The 20634-nt window shown below is 44.6% G+C and overlaps 1 protein-coding gene and 1 long non-coding RNA gene across 2 annotated transcripts in view; both read right to left on the bottom strand.

The window, feature by feature from the left end:
- Positions 1–11059: 11059 nt before the first annotated feature.
- Positions 11060–15975, bottom strand: LOC118830832. The gene is made up of 2 exons (XR_005009109.1): positions 15858–15975; positions 11060–11991 (listed from the first exon to the last, which is right to left on the bottom strand). It is a non-coding gene; the product is annotated as an uncharacterized LOC118830832 (long non-coding RNA).
- A 2910-nt stretch (positions 15976–18885) lies between these two features.
- SYN2 (synapsin II) overlaps positions 18886–20634 on the bottom strand; it is a 93898-nt gene continuing 92149 nt past the window's right edge. Inside the window, 1 exon segment of the mRNA XM_036739656.1 lies at positions 18886–18959. Within this exon segment, the coding sequence (XP_036595551.1) occupies positions 18886–18959 (74 nt within the window).

The following is a 20634-nucleotide window of genomic DNA, read 5'->3' on the forward strand; positions in this document are numbered from 1 at the left end:
ATATATATATTTTCTAGCTCTAGCTCTATATTTCAACTGCGAAGGCACTTCTGATTGAGCCCTTTGAATTTAGGCAGCGACTAAGCAGAAGGGAGACAATAATTTTTCCCTTGGACTCAGTTTGTTATATTCCTTTTTTTCCTTCCACTTATCTGCATGAGGGAGTAGAAAAGTTTTAGAATTGAGAAAATGACAACTGGGTATATTAGGGCTTTTTCCTTTTAAAGGACTGATGATAAGAAAAGCCTTGGAGATTTAAACCAAAAAGGTCATGGAAGAGCCTACTCTTTCTGTGGGGAAAAGGGAGCAAGCACTAGTAAAGGATTCCACCTGAACCCAGAAGCAAAGGTGTTCCAAAGTACCTACTAGAAACCAGAAGTGACCATGGGGCCAGTGGTGCAATGCTGAGACATACCTTCAGGAGGCAGGTGGAGAACTTGCCCAACAGGAACAATGTGATGACATCACCAGATCAACAATCCTGTGATATCAAAGTGGTGAATTACCCTAGGCATGGGTCTCAGCTGTGTTCCATGTGTACCCTTCCATGTATGTCCTCTGACCACACATGTTCCCTATGTGTGTGCACTCAAGACCCACATGGTGCCTATATGTGTCTTCTACTTGCATTGATGGTATGTGTATTTGTAGGACAGTGTGTTCCAGCTGCATAGGGGAAATGCTTTATTGCTGTGTTTCTTACTATGTTAATCCATGCATTGCCCTTACTTTAAGCCAATTGTGTTCTCTGGCTAACTAGAAAATGTAAACACAATGATGGGGGCTCATGACCTTGGTTCTGAGTAGATGTGGACCCACAGAGTACCCTGATCTTTGGTAGCCTTGTCTGTGGACCTCTTTTGCAAATCAAGGAGAGATGAGGGAGCACGTTATGTTGTAATAACCAGAAAGCTGATACCTCTGGTGCTCACTCTCAGGTCCCTGGCCAGGTTTGCAGGCCTTCAGCGTCACTCCCTGTGGATTGAAGCAGAACCTGAACTGACCGCTTTAATTCTATAACCTTCCAGGGGTTTCCTCTAGGCCATGTTGGTCCAAAAAGTCCACTCTCTTGCTAATAACCAGTTGGTTCCAGGGAAGTCCTGGAGATACAAAGAAAGACAGTCTTTGCCCTTAAGGAGCTTACAATCTAACAAAGGTAGTCAGAAATTCTAGCAGGCAAAGGTGAAGAGAGAGTATTCCAAACATGGGAACCGTCAATGCAAAGGCAGGAAGAGAGGAGATGAATTATCCCATTCAGTAGCTGGAGTGCAAAGCTTGTGTAAGAAGACTGGGAAGGTCAGTTCAAAGTTATGCCGTCTAGTTTCTCATCTAGGAATTCTAGATCGGGGGCCTAGAACACAGGCAAAGAAGGGATAGAACTGACCCACCTCCCAGAACAATTGGAGATTTCCAAGGACAGCTCCTACTAGTAACTTGAATGCTTGTGAGATACCATGAGGACTCTAAATACCAGGGGACTGGAGGGTAGGTAAGCAATTGGGCCTCAGATAACTTGCTAGCCGTGTGACCCTGGGCAAGTCACTTAACTCTGCTTGCCTCTGCTTGCCTCATCTATAAAATGAACTGGAAAGGGAAATGGCAAACCACTCTTTGCTAAGAAATCCCCAAATAGGGTCATGAAGAGTTCGATACAACTGAACAACAACTAAAAGGCCATCTGTGCCTGGAAGGATGACTCTTTGTCAAGGTGATTGGGGAAAGGACAGTAAATACTCTGGCTCCCTTTAACCCAAGAGAAGAAGGTTGAGTATTTCTTGGGGAGGACTGGGGAGGGAATTCTGCAGCCACTCCATGATGTCAGTGTCCCCTTTGTCTCATTTTCATAGCGTAGGTGGCAGGCTCAGATGTGGGGGAATGTGAGTGAAGAGGAGAAAAAAAATCTAGAGAGTGGAAAATATACTTGGATTTGGAGTCAAAGGGTTCAAATGCAGCCTCTGTCACTACCTGTGTGACTTTAAACAAGTCACTTAACCTCTATGGGTCTGTTTCCTTCTCTATAAAATAATGGTATTGAACAAGAAGGCCTCTAAGGTGCCTTCCAGTCCTAAATCTGTGATCCTATGATCTCTTCAGTTTCATCTGAAATTACAGATTTAGAAAATGGATAAACATTGCCCTGACATTAACACCCAAACAAGCAAGCTCTGGGGCCCGTCCTGGAAAGTGATGGCTGTGCTGCGTGGGAGGAAGATCAATCAAACAGAAAATAAGTTACATCACTTTTTCCATGGGTTACACCAAACAGAATTCAGAGCTTGGGGAGACTGTAGGAGGGAAAGTCACTTTCAAGTGTAAAACTGAACCTTAGATCAAACAGTAGAACCAGACCCGGGAGTCAGAGAGAGTCATAAAATCCTAGTGCTGGGGGAGGCCCTAGGGATCATTTAGTCCTACCTTCTGTCTGATCTATGAAACCCCCACCCATCACCTGTCTCTAAGCTGCATATTAGAAGAGGAGAAACCCTAAACATCAAGAGGTTCGAGGGTTTTCTCTGTATCACTATAAGGCAGTGGGAGTTTCATTTTCAAAGAATTAATGTATCGGTCTAGATGAGCATTTCCCTTTCAGAGTAGTCACCTTAGGAGGCTTCCTATGAATTCTAGTGATGACATTGTCACTCAAGCCACTGTGGGCATTCATCCAGGTCACTGAGCCTCCTTGGGCCTTAGCTTTCCCATACATAAATGAGGGTGTTGGTATAGGTGGCCCATTAGGTTCAAATCTGACCTCTAACATTGATTCTCTGTGTGACATAGGGCAAGTACTTAATCTACCTGGGTGTCAGTTTCCTAATATGTAAAATGAGGAGGTTGGACCAGAGGGCCTTGGAGGTCCTCTGCAGTTCCGGATCTGTGGATCTAAGTTCAAATCCTGTCTCTGGCTACCTGTGTGACCTCGAGCAAGTCATGTAACTTCACTGAATGTTAGTTATTTCATCTGTAAAATAAGGAAGTTGGAATACAAGTCCCTTCCATCTCCAAATCTATGATCCTAGGATCCTCACTGGGAGCTTCAGAGTTAGTGTACCAGGTATCTTAATTGTTAATTATTGTATATACGTAATTACAACAACATATTACATGTATACATTGTATCTATGTAATTAGTGTATGTATGTAATTGTTAACAAGTCTACCAGCATCTTCAGAGCTAGTCTACCAGGTATCCAAGAAAAGCCATCGCGTTACTTCATAGTTGTACCTTGTTTTGGACAGAAATAGAACCCGACCCCCCAGCATCACCACCTGCCTACTCCACCAGACTCGGCTCCATAGGACTTTGGATTGCTAAAGATAAAATGCCATCTGAGAGGATGGAAATCCACCACCACTAAGGACATTTAAAAGACTGGGCTGTATTAGTGCTGAAGGCCATTCCTGAAGAGGCATTCCTATAAGATCTCTGGCTGTGCTAGAATAAACACAGAGTCTGTCAAGGGACCTATTCTGAAGGGGATAATATTCATTTGAATGTACAAGTTCTGGTGTATTTGGCAAAAAAAAAAGAATCATTGCATTTTATAGTTGGTCTTATCCTATGGTTCATCAGCTCCTGGTGAGGAAACTCCCTTTATCAATGCAGGATCAGCTCTGCATTTTGGAGGGATCAGGTGCACCAAAAAGTTAATTGATTTACCTAGTCACATAGCTTGTATATGTCAAAAGCCAGACAAACCTACAATTATCCTGATTCTAAATCTGGCTCTTTTATCAGTTAACCTCCCCCTGCCCTCCCTGCCACGTATATTTGAGTTATAACTCATGTATTTCCTCCCTTTGGCATTGATGGTGAAAGTGTGTGTGTGTGTGTGTATGCATCTGCTAAGCACATACATGTATATTTACTGCTAACATGGATCACTGGAGAAGAACAGTCTGGAGACAGCTGCTGGGATTTTCTTTCCTGACCATCACAGAGGATCTTTTCTTGGAGGGGACTAACTTAATTTGAGATGACAAATAGTTATATAGACAAAACTCTTTTCTCAGTTGAATAATTAACAATTAAGAACCATAGCCTCAGGGAAAGGTGCTAGGTGGTTTGAAAACTCTCCCTGTAGACCTAGACACAGGAGATAGAGAAAGAGATCACTCTAAGGGAAATCAGCAGTAAGAAAGTATACTTAATGTGGGATATGGCTTTGGATCTGACATTGGTGTTATCTATAGGAGCTGGACCCTAGTTCAGCCCAGTTCCCCTTGAATCATCAGCATATTTCCTCCATCCTATTCCTCCCCTTTCTCATCAAATTCTCATTTCATCCCTTTCACAGAAGCAGTGTATGTATATATGTATGTATGCATGTGCGTACATACATATATATGTATGTTTGTTACACATGTATGTATAGTATATATCATAAAAGGGCACGTGAAAGAAGGTGAAATGGAAGACCTGGGTTCTAGGACAGGCTTTGCAACCAAAGAGCTATGGCATCACTGGGTTAGTCATTTCACCTTTTGGAGGCCTGCTTCTCTGTTTGGGAAAAGTGATGGTCGCGCTAGATAATGTTGCTTCTAGCTGAAACATTCCTGAGCCTGTGAAATTTGTGTTATATCATTCTTCCTGTTGAGAAGCCTCTTACTTATCCTTTCTGCTTATTGAGGAAATGGAAAATGCTCCGTCAGTGCAGAGACTATTTCTTTTTTGCCTTTGAATAGTCCCAGTTTTCAGGGAGGGCAGTGACTTTCTTGAACATAGTAGGCACTTATTAAATGATCATTGAATTGGATACAAATCTTGGCCATCCTTCAAGGCCTAATTTGCATCTCATCTTCTTGGTGATATCAGCTGTGGCCAACCCCACTAGAAGTGAGGATTTCTTCCTCTGTTAAATTTGAGAGGGGCGTATGATGCTATTCGTTTGGCATCTGCACATGCCATCTTGAATTCATGCCAAGAATGATGGTTTCTACATTTAGAGCTGGAAGAGAAATAAGGACTTATTTAGTCCCACCCCCTCACTTTAGAGATAAAGAAACTGAGGCAGAGAGAGAGAGAGAGAGAGAGAGAGAGAGAGAGAGAGAGAGAGAGAGAAAGAGAGATGATGGTTCTGGGATGAAGAAAAATGGTGAATTAAGGAAAGTGAAAATTTCAGAAAGAAAAAAGAAAAGAAAGAAGAAAGTTTTTCCCCTAGACCTTGAAGGTATTGAGTTCAGAAAAAATAATAGATATTCTGGCAAGAACCAGGTAGATACACATGTGCATAAGGACATGTATTTAAATATATACATATAAAAACACCATTTATACATAAACTCGTTGCCAATGTTGTAGAAGTATGTAGGAGTAGTATCAGTCAAATTCCATTCAGTCAAAGAAAGTTCAGTCAACAAACATTTATCTATTGTGAGCAAGGTACTGTAGAGGAAGCAAATAAATAAATAATAATTATTATTATCATTAATACCTTGAACAAATCATTTTCTCTCCCTCTCCCCTTTTTCTCTCTCTCTCTCTCCTCTCTCTCTCTCTCTCTCCTGTTTATCCATTCATTCATTTAACTATCCATTCATCCATCCATTTGTTTATTTGTTTAAAAGCAAATGAGGTCATAGAATCATGGAATCCCCAGATCTTATGTGCCCGCCACAAGGTAGGTGCTTAAAAAATTCTGGTTGATTGATTGAATCATAGACTATTGGTATTGGAAGGGAGACTACAAATTATGTAGTCCATTACTATCATTTTACACATGGACAAACTGAGGTCCAAAGAGATAGAGTGATAGTGCCAGGAACAGAACCCAGGTTTTCTGACTCCTAATCTTTCCATTTTACCATAATAATAAAGACAATCCTTTGGGCTTCTTTTAGTTAGTGGTGTTACTCGCCAGATTCACTTGTGTCAGCACAGTCTCTGGCCTATAGTAAATGTCTGAATAACGCATCTCAATCCATTGATTGTTGAATATCCAGTGTGGTATAACTGTACTGAGAACACCAGAGGAGGCACAGGCTATCATTTGCCCTCTTCCTGCTGCCATCTTCATTTGTTTCTGGATTACTCCTCTTTTGTTTCTTAGGTAGGCCTTTGGCTATCTCCTTAGTTTCTAATACAGTTTCTTGCACAAGATAGGCACAAATACAGTGCCTGATCATGAGAGGAGTTGTTTTTACTTAGTGGTAGGGTAAGGGTTAAAAATAAACAGTCAGGGTAGGGAAGGAACATTTTACATAGTAAAGACAGGGAGCTGCTGGTGGTGGTGAGACAGGGAAGATAGGTAATCTCAATAAGGTAGAGTGATGGGGTAATAGCTGTGGCATCTCACATGGAGATCAACTGGGCAAGGCTTTACAATTGACCCATCTGTCATCATCAACCTGGAGTGGAGTCCTGTTTTCACTCATATTAGTACAACCCTTTGCCTATGGCAGGTGGTTGAAAAAATGCATATTAATCAATTGATTGTTGATTATCTAGTCCCCACAACCATTTCCAATCTGGAACAGTTCTATTTGGGGTCTTGGGTGGTCTTTACATGGAAAGAAGAGGTCTCTTTCCTCTGAGAAATTCTCTGGACTGAATGCCCAGTCCTAACTTCCCTTTCAGCTGCTAGATGGAACTATATTAACCTGTAGCATGGAGTAGAGTTTTACATGTGAGGTTGTTCCTCTCTCCCCTCTCTTCTTTCCCTTCTATCATCCCAGCTAACAGTTTAGGCCTGACTCATTTTTCAAATAAACTACCGTGGTTTTCTGGTCTGACATCACATGTGGCAGGATGAGTAATTCTCTAAGAACCAGTTGGGGATGATTGAAATAGGATGCATAAAGTCTGTTATTCATGGCTGGGGGCATGGGGTCAAAGCCAAGGCTAAGTTTTCTCCTCCATCTTTTACCCTGGAGGCAGGTCTTTGGGAGGCATCCTGGGAAGATCTCTTCTGTTGTCTTGTGCAGTCTTACAGAATGTGAGGTCTTTGAGCAGAGGGGCTGTTTTCACTTTTTATTTGCAGTTATGATATCTGCCTCCTCCCTGCTCCCATGTTCTCCTGGGTTTCTTCTCCCCTTAAGCTCCATGGGGTCATCCTGGCTTCACACAGTGCCTGACATGTGGCAATACCTTAATAAATGCTTGAAGGTTTGCTTGTTGCTTTATTGAATGAATGAAGTAATGAATTGTAGGTTGGTTGAATTCCACTGAACTATTTTTATATGGATAAATCTCATCTCTTCTGATAGCCAGCACAGAAGGGAAGGGACCCTAACGTTAATATTTCTTTCCAGCCTTCACAGCATCTCACTTGGGATGGACACTTATAGGGGCTCAGGATACACTTGTTCAATGAATGAGTGTTTATTTCATAAAATCACAGAATTTTAGAACTGGAAAAGACCTTATCATCAAATCTAACCATGTCATTTACAGATTAAGAAACAGGCCCAGAAAATCTGATAGCCATGGGCTATAAAATTATAGGGAGGGATCTTGGAGGTCACCTAGTCCAATGCCCTTATTCTACAGTTGAGGAAAAAGAGGCCCAGAGAGGTCAGATGAGCTGACCAAGGTCACAACAGATGTGCCAGGCTCTCTCCAGCTAGATGGGTGGTGGGTGGGGGTGAGGACTAGAACCCAGGTCTTCATTTCTATCTCCCAATCTAGGCCTTCCTCTACTCAACCATGTGTCCAGAACCATTGTTGCTTTTCGTGAGCCCAATACCCATTTCATTATGAATCATTGATGAGTAGAGGTTGGTCAACTCTTCTTTCCTCTTTTCTGACCTCTACAACTTTGCCTTCATTTTCCTGTTTTGCCTCTTAAAAAAAAAGAAATGGGATCCTGGGAAGGGGATGTCATAGGTCCTCTACTGAGGTTATTCCTCTGCCTCTGGGAATGATGCCCCCTTTTTTTGACATATTATCCAGATTGAGCGCCTCTATCACCTAGCTCAGTGGACCATTTTTGAGCATCCTGGGGCTCAGCAGAGAACTGGACTGAGAGTTCAGTGATCTTCCCTGAGTCTGAATCTCCATCAGGGTTCATAAATATGAGATCTGCCCCCTCCCACTGCCATGTTCTCATGGATTTCTTCATCTCTTGAGCTCTATGGGGCCATCCTTGCTCTTTTCCCAGTTAGAATTGGTTAGAAAGCACCAGGCCCCTTGGGATCATACACTTAGAGATGGAGGTCATTCAGCCCAATCTCCTCATTTTACAGCTGAAGGAACTGAAGTCTGGGGTGAGGTGTTAATGGCCTTGTCCAAGGTCAGATATTCCTATATGGTTTTTTTTCCTTCAGTGCACAAGGCTGGTCCTATACCAAGTGAGTGTCACCAAGAGGTGAAAAAATGACTTTTCCTTAGCACAGAATATGGCTTCATGATACCCTGATCCCAAGGGCCAGAGCATTCATTCTTTCTCTCTCTCTCTCTCTCTCTCTCCTTCCCTCCTCCTCTCTCTCTCTCTCCTTCTCCCTCCCCACTCTCTCTTCTCTCCCTCCCCACCTTCTCCCTCCTCTCTCTCTCCTCTCCTTTCTTTCCCCTTCTTTCTTTCTCTTCTCTCCCTCCCCCTCTCTCCCTCCCTTCCTCCCCCCTCTCTCTGTCTCTCTCCTCCTCCTCCGTCTCTGTCTTTTTCTCTCTCTCTTTATTTTCTCTCTCTCTCTCTCTCTCTCTCTCTCTCACACACACACACATACACACACACACACACACACGCACGCACGCTTTAATTTCAGACAATCATAGAAATATCCCTTTGGAAGAGACCGCAGTGGTCATCTATTCCAACCTACGACCAATACATGAATTTGTCTCATAGATACGTGTGTGTATCAATCAGTCAAACAGTATTTATTAAATCCTAACTATGTGCCGGTCATTCCGCTAAGCACTGGTGCGTGTGTGTGTGTGTGTGTGTGTGTGTGTGTGTGTGTGCAAAGTGTGAACTTTGCCAGGTACAACCAAGTTGAAGTAATCTTCCCTGTCCTCTGACTTACAGATAAATAGGCAGATCCTGATCATTTTAGATGCTGACGAAACCCTGACACCTGGAGATATTGAATGGTAGATCATAGAATAATAGACTGAAAGGGACAGAGCCTCAGAGATCAGGTCCAAATCCCTCCTTTTTAGGTATGAGAAAGTTGACACTCAGAGGGCTTAAGTGACTTGCCCAAGGCTTCATAGGTAGTACTATAGGATTCAAACTCAGCTCCTCTGATGTCAAATTCAGGGCTCTTTCCATTGAACTTTGTTGCTCTCAACCTTCAGCTTGCGAGTGACAAGTGGTGGTGCTGAAGAGACCACACAGTTACTTGGCTAGGTGAAGGACTATGGATGGACTCTCCCATTTTGATGAGTATGCGGAATGACCACTTGTCAAGTCATTGCTTAGACTCTGTTTGCAGTGTGTCAACTTTGACAACAGATTTGTTGGAGCACGCATCACTGGACACACTCTTTGGTCCCAAGAGTCATGTTAGCCAAGCTTCAGGGGGCTCCTATCCTTGCAGGGCCCTGCCCCAAACAGAGGAGCTCCTTGAAGAAGCCAAGGCAGAGTCACTTGGACTCCCCCTACTCAGCACCAGCCCCCTCTAGCTTCCCTGGACCAGAGGCTCTAGTTTCAGCTAAGGGTCATGACTTGACCCAGGCTAACAGTGAAGGCTAACTCCACTGGCACTGGGGACTTGTAGTGAAAACCAATTTTCTTTTGGCTAGACTGGTTAGGTGGGACTAGGTAGAGTCCCTGAGCTGCTGAGCAGGAACTTTTAAGCTGGCATCTAGGCCTCTTGATGGCAGCAGACAGATTCCTCACCAAGGATCTGGCAGGATGCAAGGGAAAATCCCTTGATAATTAGAGCTCTCCCAAAGTAGAATGAGCTCCCTCAGGTGCTCATGGGTAATCCCCTTCACTGGAAGACTTCAAGCACAGTCTGGATGACTGCTTATCAGGTATGTTGTTCAGGTTCAGGGTGGGCCAGACAGCTTCTGAATTCCCTTCCAGCTCTGAAAGTCAGTGATGCAGCATTCAGGAGGTATGGAGTGAGCAGAATCTGAGGATTTCACAATCACACACATCCGCAAGTACTTGTACACTCAATGCACACACACATCTTCACATTAGAAGCACCTAGGTGATAAGAGTGTGCAGTCTGAAGTCAGTAACACATGAGTTCAAATCCTGCCTCATATATTTACTAGCTGTGTGACCCTTAACTGTGTGACATTTAACTCAGCCTCAGTTTATTCAACTGTATAATGGAGCTAATATCTATCTCCCAGGGTAGTTATGAGGCTCAAATGAGATCATATTTGTCAAATGCTTTGTAATTTTTAAAGGACTATATAAATGCTAGAAATCTTTATTAACATATATATGTTCTTTTTCATATCCCTAGTCACCTATGAATATGCTTCTTTTGTACTCGCATGCCTACGTGTATGTATTCACACATTGTTATTCCTGTGTATCTCTTCAGTCAAACATACATACATATGTTCCCTAATATAAGCATATGTCCTAAAGAAATTAACACAGAATCCCATATCTATATTTTCATAAGTACCTACATACATATACTTATATACACATATGCTGCCTTTCATTCAAAGGCCCGTACATGTGTCCTTATGTGTAGTATGTAGTCAAACACAGGCAAATCTCTCTTCTATCTCCTTCCACTTCTTTTTTCCTTTCTTCTCCCCTTTCCTCTTTCTCTTCCTTTTCCTTCCTTCCTTCTGCTTTTCCCCTTTTCCTTCTTCCCTTTCTTCCTTTTCCCCTTACTTCCTTCTTCCCTCTTCCCTCCCTCCTTCTCTTTCCTGATTCCTTCCCTCCTTCCTTCCTTCCTTCTTTCCTTCCTTCTTTCCTTCCTTCCTTCCTTCCTTTCCTCCCTCCCTCCCTTCCTCCTTCCTTCCTTTCTTCCTTCCTTTCTTCCTCCTCCTTTCTGTCTCTATCTCTCTGTGTCTGTCTGTCACACACACACACTTACACACACACTCACACTCACACACACCCCCAGCACGCATCTTGGCCCTCACCCAAATAAGTCAGAATCTGGGGCACACCTCACTGCTGAAACAGACACTGTTGACTACTGCTTGCTTTTTCAGTTGTTAACCACACGGCTTAGCATTTATTTTGGAGGTGAACACAGAACTAGCCTTGGTGCTATTACACTGCCATGCATTTTTCTTCACAGTGTAGCTTCAAAGCTTGGTTCTCCCAGCACATGGGCCAGGAAAGAAAAAAGGAGAACGTGTAAGCCATGGGTTTTCATTTCAGGAGGCTGATAATGCTTTAGAAACACAACAGGACACTGTAGCTGGTGATAGACACTTAAGGTCACAAGGAAACTGGTTTCTTTTCTTTTTTTCACAATTAAACTGACAGGAGAATTAGGTATGAATGGGTTCCTAAGAATCTGAGGGTAGAATATTTCTGTTTACTCTCCACATATAAAGTATCGACTAAAGTATTGACTAAAACAAAATATAAAGAAAATAAAATTAAAATAAACAACTGAAAAGAAGCATGCAACTATACAGCATCTGAACTAGCTAAAGCCACCCAGAGCCCTCCAGGAAAACTCTCCTGGTATCACAGGGGACAGAGTCAGATATGTTTGAGCAACACAATAAGGCCACCAAAATCACAGCTAACTGGGACCTTGAGATAGAGGTTTCAGGGTAATGGGAAAGGCTGTGCTTTCCTCTCTACTGACATGTGCCTGCCCTCTCAGGGTCCTTTAAAAGCTACATAAATTGCTTGATACAAAGGATGGAACAGAGAAGGGGGGAGGGGCACAGAATGATGGTCATATTATCACTAAGCAGGGCTGGGAGCTGTCGGAGGTGCTAGACACATTGGTTGGGAGAGATCTGGGAATCCAAGGGCTTAATCTGAAAAGAGGCTGGCAAAGGATTTCCTCAAGTTGCGGATGGTCTCGGCTTTGGCTTCGTCCTCATTCGTTGATGACCGGAAGAAGGAGGACTCAGTGAAGCTGAAGGCATTTGTCAAGGACTGGGACTTGCTTGAAGATAAAAAACAGAGAGAATGTGAGAGAGGGGCTGTTCCTCAGGTAGATGGAGGAGCAAGGAAACATGCTGAGCCCCACTAGGGAGCCCGAGAGCCCCTTGTGGGCAGGAACAGAGGGGATGGGAATGATAGGAGAGGCTCCAGGGTCAGGGTTCAGGGGGATGGAACGACAGGAGGACAGGTGGGATGCAGACCCTGGGAGATGCTGTAATAACACGCATCAACTCCACCCCTGACTCGAAGTAGTTTGGGAATGTCGTGGTTCAAGTGTAGACATACAGCCAGAACCTGTGGGAATTAGCGAGGGTGAGTGCAGGGGTGGGAGGGAAGGTCCCTTAGCCAGAGGCAACTGAAGTGTTTACAATGGGTACTTCTTTCCTCCCCTTTCATTTTCTGTGGGCATGTGCCTCTAACTTTGGCCTCTGGCCAGGTCAGGCTCAAGTCAGTCTCCCAATACTTGCTCTGTAACTACTGGCAACTGCTAGACCCTGGGTATCCCTGACATATGGCTGAGAGATCCCTGGATTATTCTCTCTATTCTAATACTGAGGAAACTTCGGGATGTGTTTGGGATAAGAAAGGCTAGGATAAAAAAAGAAGAAAATAGAGGAAGGGAAGGGAAGAGAAGGAAGAGAAGAGAAGAGAAGAGAAGAGAAGAGAAGAGAAGAGAAGAGAAGAGAAGAGAAGAGAAGAGAAGAGAAGAGAAGAAAGAAGTTGTCCTATTGGCCCGGGACAACTGGAGAGGAATGCTAGACTGCCTGAGAGTCCGTCTGAAGGAAATGTCACTTACTAGGCATCAAAAAGTCCATCTACTCTATCTCTGTCCTTTGGGAACCAGTATAGACCATGGATTTCCATCAACTGATAAGAACCAGAAAGTTTAGTACAGTTTCTCATGCCTCAGCCTCAGCTTTCTCATCTGTAAAGTGGATCTGATTATGCTGGCCTCCTCCCTCCAAGTACACCAAGATAACATTTGCAATGTGCTAGGGGCTCATGAGTCACAGTTCTTTTTGTCTTGAGCACACATATTTCAGGATGATATTCATCCCTGGGGTCCTTCTGATTTGGGCTAAGGAGACCTTGAGGGCTAGAAGATTCAATCTGGAAGGACTGGGATGACATTTAACTCAGCCTCTGGGGCTGCCTCATCTTTCTTTCCTTGCAGTTTTCCACCCAATGCACTCCTTAAATGTCTGCTTGCTAGGCCTGCAACCTGGGAAGTTTCCTCTCTCAGAGATCCTTAAAGTTTCTGTCCTTTCGAATAGAGGTGAGCAAAATGCCCTGCCTTCCATTTAGGGTTGGGGAGGAGTCCTCAGCAGCTGCTTGGCCTGGGGATATGTCTCTACATGCCATGCTGACCTCCAGGGGGTGGGGGACTCCTTTGCATGAACATGCAGAGGGTACCAGGAATGGTGACTCCTCCCCACCTGTCAGTGGCTGCCCTGGAAGGCTTCAGCCCAGAGGCAATGAAAACTCACACCAGGGGCTAGCCACAGCCAGAGATGATGGCAACGGAGTGATTAGGAAGCCCAGCATGAGAGAAAGAGCCCCAGAAAGGGGGATGAGGAGAAGAAAGTCCAAGAAGGTAAAAATGATCTAGTTGGTCACCAGTCGGTCTGGAAAGTGTCAAAATCATGTGTTTAGGAGCTCAAACTGGAGACTTATCTCTTGCCACACAGGAGGGGGAGACTGGGAAATGGCAGGCTTGAGGCACTTGGAATTCAAACTCTTTCTCAATACACCATTAGAACCAGGGCTGCTCCTAAAACCACAGTGGCCTAGCACCCAGCCCTGGATTCCGTTCTTAGCCATGCCGCTTAGTGGCTGTGTAACCTGGGTTCAAATTGTTACATGTGTGACATTGGGCAACCAAGTCATCAGTTTCTCTGGGTCTCATTTTTCCATCTATAAAATGAAGTGGTTAAACTAGACAATCTTTTCTAATGTCTATGACATTTTGACCTTGAACAAATAATTTCATTTTTCGGGACCTTAGCTTTCTCATCAGTAAACTAAAGAAGTTTGATGAGATGGTCCATAGGGTTCTTATGACTCCACAGGTCGCCATCTTTCCTTCTCTCCAAAACTCCATCAAACATGTTGGATATCTCCAGAGATTCCCAATCCCCCAACTCAGAAATGAAGTAATAGATTACCCCCAATATATCTGCTGTGTAGAACCACACGGTGCAGCTAAGAGCAGTATGATAGCAAGAGCATTGGACATGGGAGTCAAGAGACTTTGGTCTAAATCCAGACTCTGGCAGTTGCTGTGTGGACCATGGACAAATCACTGACCCTCTCTGTGCCTCAGTTCCTTTATGTGTAAAATGAGGGAGCTGAACTCTGAGACTCCTTAGAGGTCTCCTGACCTCAGCTTTGTCATCTGTTAAATGGCCATAATCATATTAGCCCAGTCTACCTCATGAAGTTTTAACACGCTAAATTACATGAGACATCATTGTCCCTTCCCTCCTTCCTAAGTCTATGGTTGGTCTGCCATGAATCCTTCCAGATTTTGGTTGAGCTCAGAGCTTGATATTTAATGGTGATAGAAGTAGGGAAGGAAGATAATGAGCAGCATCCCTGTACAGAAAAAAAGGCAGCATGGGATGGTCAATAGGATTAGGGCTCAGGAGACCCCACTTCAGATTCATACTGCCTGTGTGACCCTGGACAAATTACTTCTCTGTGCCTGTATCCTCATCTGCAAAATGTGGGAGTAGGACTCTTAGGTTCCCTCAAATATCAAAAAAAGGTCTTCTGAATGTTGTCTCTCTCACCCCTTCCCCACTCCTATCCCAAGTCCAAGGCCTTCACTCCATTACCTTCATTCTTGTTTGTTTTTTTCCTGGGTCAGAGAGTGAGGTGGGGAGTTTGGGGGGGGGGCAGGGTGACTTCTGGATAAGAAAAGCTCTGAGGATAGGGGAGACCAAAAGGTAGGGAGATGAAGCCCATCTTTCTTTTCAAGAATCTTCAGTTGGACTGTCCTTCAGATTCCTACCCCAGAGACTAGCAGCTCATTAAACCACAGAGCTAGAGTAGAAAGAGACCATGGAGGCCTTCCAGCCTACCTTTCACCCATTTTACAGTTGAAGAAACTGAGATGCCAGAAGGCTAAGTGACTCCCCAAAGTCACACAGATGGTATCCAAGGCCAGATTCCTTTGGTCCAGTCTTCCCACTATAAAAAAGCTGAAACTCATCCCACTCCACCTTTTCCCTTTTGGGTAGCCTTACTTTACACCCAAGATCATTAGTCAGAGTTAAAGAGAAAGAGAGAAAAGAAAATGAGCTTGGGAGGCAGGAAAGCATTCACATACACATCAAAATGATCTTAAAACAGGGTGGTTTAAGGTTCTGGAAGAGGCATAAGACTGGCAGTGAGGAAGCCTGGGCTCTGATCTCGGTTCTGTGGAATAATAACTTTGTGATGTTGGCCAGGTCACTTCCCTTCCCTGGTCTCTTTTTCCTCCCTTATGAAATGAAGGGTTTGGACAAGGTGATCTCTGAAGTCCTTTCCAGCTTTGACTGACTGTGGTTTTAGGGAAGGTATTCTGGTGTGGGGCTGGTACTGAGCAGCCTATTTCCCAGGCCCAGGATTCTGATTCTGAAGAAAGAAGGGTATTAGGGGAAGGAGAAGACTAGGAGTTCCTGGGTTTAGTCCTCTTCCTATCCTAGGATTCCTCCTCTTGCTGATAATTCAGTAGAAGGAAGCTTTTAGGAAGATGTTGCTCTAGCAACCCCCAGAACTCAGGCAGGATAAACCAAGGAAAGGGAGGGGGAGGAGGAGAGGGAGGGGATAAGGAATGAAGGGAAGGGTGGGGGTAGGAAAGTGGAAAGTTCAGTGGTCTCTTACTTTAGCTGTGGATGAGGCTGGGATTTCCGAGGCTCCGTCTGGGGTGGCTGGGACTCGGTCAGTGGGCTGGAAGTCGGACTGGCCTGTGCGGCTGGGCCGCCGGGATGAGGAGCCGAGGAAGAGGAGGAGGAAGAGGAGGAGGAAGAGGAAGAGGAGGAGGAGGAGTGTGGTGGTGGTGGTGGTGGTCCCGGGGAATATCGTCGTGAAGGCAGAACCTTGCTTGGGGACTGCATTCCTTGGGGTTGCCCAGGGCCCCCTAGGTTCAGTACAAGAAAAACTTCAGAACTCGACCATCTCAAAAGGGTTTCCTTATTAGACTCTATGCCTTAAAGAGCTTGGCTACCTTCTTACCAAATACACGATATCCCAGACTGAGTGTGGGAGTAGGAGGAAATGAGAGTCAATGCTCACTCCTCACCACCCCCTCCCCAAAACACCTTTCCCTACTTTCCCCTAGAAACAGCAGAAGAAACGGGTTTATCATCAGAAGCTGGGATCAGGGATTGGGTAGAAAAAGGGGGGAAGGGACCCTAAAGTATCCACATACTATCAGAGGGAAACTCCACAGAGAATATGGATAGCCCTCTTCTCCCAAAGCTCCCTGGGGTTTTGTGGACATAGAGGGCAGGACTAGATGTCCTAATGCCCTTGGTGACAAGTTCAAATTTCACCTCTTCTCTCTGGGCATTCTATCCCATCTCCTCCAACAAATTGCCCCTTCTGTCACTTATTTTCAATCTCTCCCTCTCTATTGGCTCATTTTCCGCAGCCTATGAACATTCCCATGTTTCATCCATTCTCAAAAAACCCCTCACTTGATCCTTCCATCCCCAATAACTACCATCCTGTCTCCTTTGCCCTTTGTGGTATAGTTCATCTAAAAGGCCATTTACAGTAGTTGCCTCTACTTTCTCTCCTCCCACTCTCTTCTTAACCCCTTACACTCTGTCTTCTGACCATATCATTCCACTGAAACTGCTCTCTCCAAAGTTACCAATCATCTGTTAGTTGCCAAATCCAATGGACTTTTCTCAATCCTCCATGATATCTCTATACTGTAGAGCTCCCTCTCCTCCTTCATCTTCTCTTCTTTCTAGGTTTTTGGGACACCCTCTCTCCTGGTTCTCCTCTTACCTATCTGACCACTCCTTCTCTGTCTCCTTTGCTGGATCCTCTTCCAGACCGCAGCCTCTAACCATTGGTGTCCCTCAGGGTTCTCTCCTTCTTCTCTTCTCCCTCCATGTTCATTTGGTAATCTTATCAGCTCACATGGATTTAATTACCATCTCTATCATACTGATTCATAAAAACTATGTTATCTTCCCCAAACTCTCTGCTGACCTTCATCTTCTATCTCCAACTGCCTTTCAGACCTCTTGAACTGGATGTCCAGTAGACATCTTTAACTAAAGGCATACAAAACTGAACTCATTAGCCTTCCCTCCAAGCCCTCCCCCTTCTACCTTCCCTGTTACTGTCAATGACAACACTATCCTCCCAGTCTCCCAGGCTTTCAACCTAGGAGCTATCCTCAACTCCTCACTTTCTCTCATCCCCCAAATCCAAGCTGTTCCCAAGGCATTTCCATCTCACCTTTAAAAAATCTCTGGAACATCCCATTCCCCCTTCTCTCCTGTGACACTGCCATCACTCTGGCACAGACTCACATCATCTCCCACCTTGATTATGACAATACCTGCTTCTGGGTCTCTGCCTGTCTCATCTCTCCCTACTCCAGTTCATCCTCCATCAGCCACTAAAGTGATTCCTAAACTGCAGGTCCAAACATGTTGCTTCACTACTCAATAAACTCTAGTGGCTCCCTGTCACCTCCAGGATCAAATATGAAACTCCCCTGTTTGGCATTCAGAGCCCTTCAGAACCTTGGCCCCTCCTTCCTTTCCAGTCTTCTTATACCTTCCCCACTATATACTCTTTGATCCACTGACACTGGCCTCCAGGCTACTCCACAAACAAGACACTCCCATTTCTCAGCTCCAGGAATTTACCTGGCTGTCCCTCATACCTGGAATGCCCTCCTTCCTCATCTCTGCTGACCATCTTCCCTGGCTTTTTTTAAATTCCAACTCAAATCCCACCTTGTACAGGAAGCCTTCCTCAATACCTCTTAATTCCAGTATCTTCTCTTGATTAATTATTTCCTATTAATTCTGAATATAATAACTTGTTTGTTTATATTTGTTTGCTTGTTGGATCCCTCATTAGATTGTAAGCTTCTTGAGGGAAGGGACTGTCTTTTGCCTCTTTTTGTATCCCCACTAAAACTCTCTGGGCTTCAGGTTCCTCATCAGGAAAATGAGGGGCTAGAACCAGATGACTTTCAAGGTCCCTTCCATCTCTAAATGGATGGATCCTGAGATCCAGGAGTTCCACATGCCATGAGTGATGAAGGAATTGCAGAGTATGGGACTGACCTCTAGTCTGTCACTGACTCTCCTTGTGACCTCAGACATATCAGTTAACATCCCTTGTCTCAAACTTACCACCAGTAATATGGGAAGAAAAAAACAAACAAACAACTTCTACTTTCCCTATCTCACAAGGTCATTGTGAAGACGAGGAAATGCTTAGAAAAGCTATCTAAGGATAAGTTATGGTTGTTCACTGTTAGGCTATTTCAGCTGGTAGTCAGAAGGTTTGACAGCCACACTCAATACCCACACTACCATAGCAAGATGATCCCTCTTTCCTAGATACACTCTGGTCTTTTGATACCATACCCAGGTGGTTCATCACAATGGGGTTTTTTGTGTGTGTTTTGAAGGGAGGCCACGGAGAAGCTGGGGTTGGCAGGAGGCAACCCACTCCTCTCCTTTAAGAAACTTAAAATTAATCCTTCCTAAAAGCCAGCAGACCCTTCTCCACTTGGTGGTTGGGAAGATTGTATTTGGCAGAGAAAGGGATCCATTAAAAGAGTTGGACATTTCCCTTCTGGAATGGATCAAGTAAGAATCTAGAAATCCATTTAACCCTATGGAGTGATCTGAAGGGAAAACAGCCTGTCCAGTCACGGAGCCAAAGAGTGCACCCAGCCCTGGGCAGCAGGGGTCATGGCCAGAAGCCTCAGCACTTTCTCTAAAGCTGTTGGAAAGATGATCAGATTTAGAGTCAAGGCAACTGGGCTTGGGGCAAACCCCTTATCTTCTGGGCCTCAGTTTACCCATCCGTAGAATGAAGGGATGGCCTCTAAAGTCCCTTCCAGTTCCAAATCTGATGATTTTACTCTAATCCATGCTCTGAAGTTACAGCCTAGGGTTTAGAGCTAGGAGGAACCCCAGAAATCATGCATGTACCAACCAGGATCAGGGCCACATGACTCTTCGACCCCAGTACCAGCATTTTTATCCACAGGCCCTTTGGAGGAAAGAGCTGGCACTGTAACTTAGGCCTCTTAAAAACAACTGATGCTGTTGGACCAACACTGGGTTAGTTCCATGCCTCTTCTAGCACCCATCATCCATCCTTCTGCTGACCTCCCACCTGCCACAAGGCATGGCTCCCCATTTGTCAATACCTCAAATGGGCACCGAGTCACCACAGATGGCCCTTTGATCCTTCAAAGACGACTCTGGCAAGTTCAAGAAGCTCTAAGTTAAAAACAAATGTTTCCAAAGAGAAAGCTCTACCTTAGTCTCCCAGATAATTAGGAGAACCCTTTGTCTATCAGCAACATAGTCACGTTCATTCTTTTGTTTTCACCTCAAGAAGGTAGGAGAGGCACTTGGCATTCTTCACCTCAATATACTCCCTTTGAAAACAACACGGTTGCCTTCTCAGCCTCCCTTATCCAGCACCAAAAACTCAGAGTCCTCGCACTTGTACAGACATGCTTGAAGGGCCATAAACTGTACAACTTTACACTGAAGACAGATGTAACTTTTTTATTACACATTGAGCTGTACAAGAGATTTCACAGAAGAGAGATGCTGCAGTCACACAGATACTTCCACCATTTAGCTGAGAATCTCTCAGCTGGATCAGTACAAAAGAAAGGGGGACAACAGTCAGAAAGAAATGGTACAAACACCCTGGACAGCAATCCTACACTGTGGACATGATTGTCCCCCGACCCACAGTTATTGGGGTTGTCCCTAAGCATGCTAACTGATGGGCAGAGGACGTCAGGCTGGCCCATCTGCTGGGATTCGGCAGGAGGGGCCGAAATTGCGTCTCCCACCAGCTTTTAAGAGGCTTTCTGCTTACGCCACAATCTGCAGCCTGACCGAGTTCAAATGGCCACTTTATACTTTGCATACACGGCTCACAAATGTCACGTGGAAAGCACCTGTAAATGTTCACACTGACATGCAGACAAGCACCACCCACCGACCATCGCCAGCACCACCATTTAGACAGAAAAGTAAGGAAATCAAAAGATGTACTCCTCCCTCCAGGGCATTTTTTTCTTCACTCCCTTCTATGGTATCTGGAGGTATTTTTGCATCTGATTCTATACTACCCCCCAAAGTGTGTGTGCGTGTGTGTGTGTGTGTCTGTGTGTGTGTGTGTCTGTGTGTCTGTGTGTGTGTATACATATGTACATATACGTATACACACAGAGAGACAAAAGGATGACTATGGTCACCATCTAAGGGAGACAGACCACTGACCATACTGCAATAACACCCAACCCATTTCTCATGGCAAACAGATATACCAAAGAGAAACTAGGGCATGGGCCCCTTATTGGAGAAATGCCTATTGACTACTTGTAGAAAAGTAATGCCAGCAGTCTCAACTCATCCATCAGACTTGG

This window comes from Trichosurus vulpecula, chromosome 9 (genome assembly GCF_011100635.1).
Source record: "Trichosurus vulpecula isolate mTriVul1 chromosome 9, mTriVul1.pri, whole genome shotgun sequence".
NCBI lineage: Eukaryota > Metazoa > Chordata > Mammalia > Diprotodontia > Phalangeridae > Trichosurus > Trichosurus vulpecula.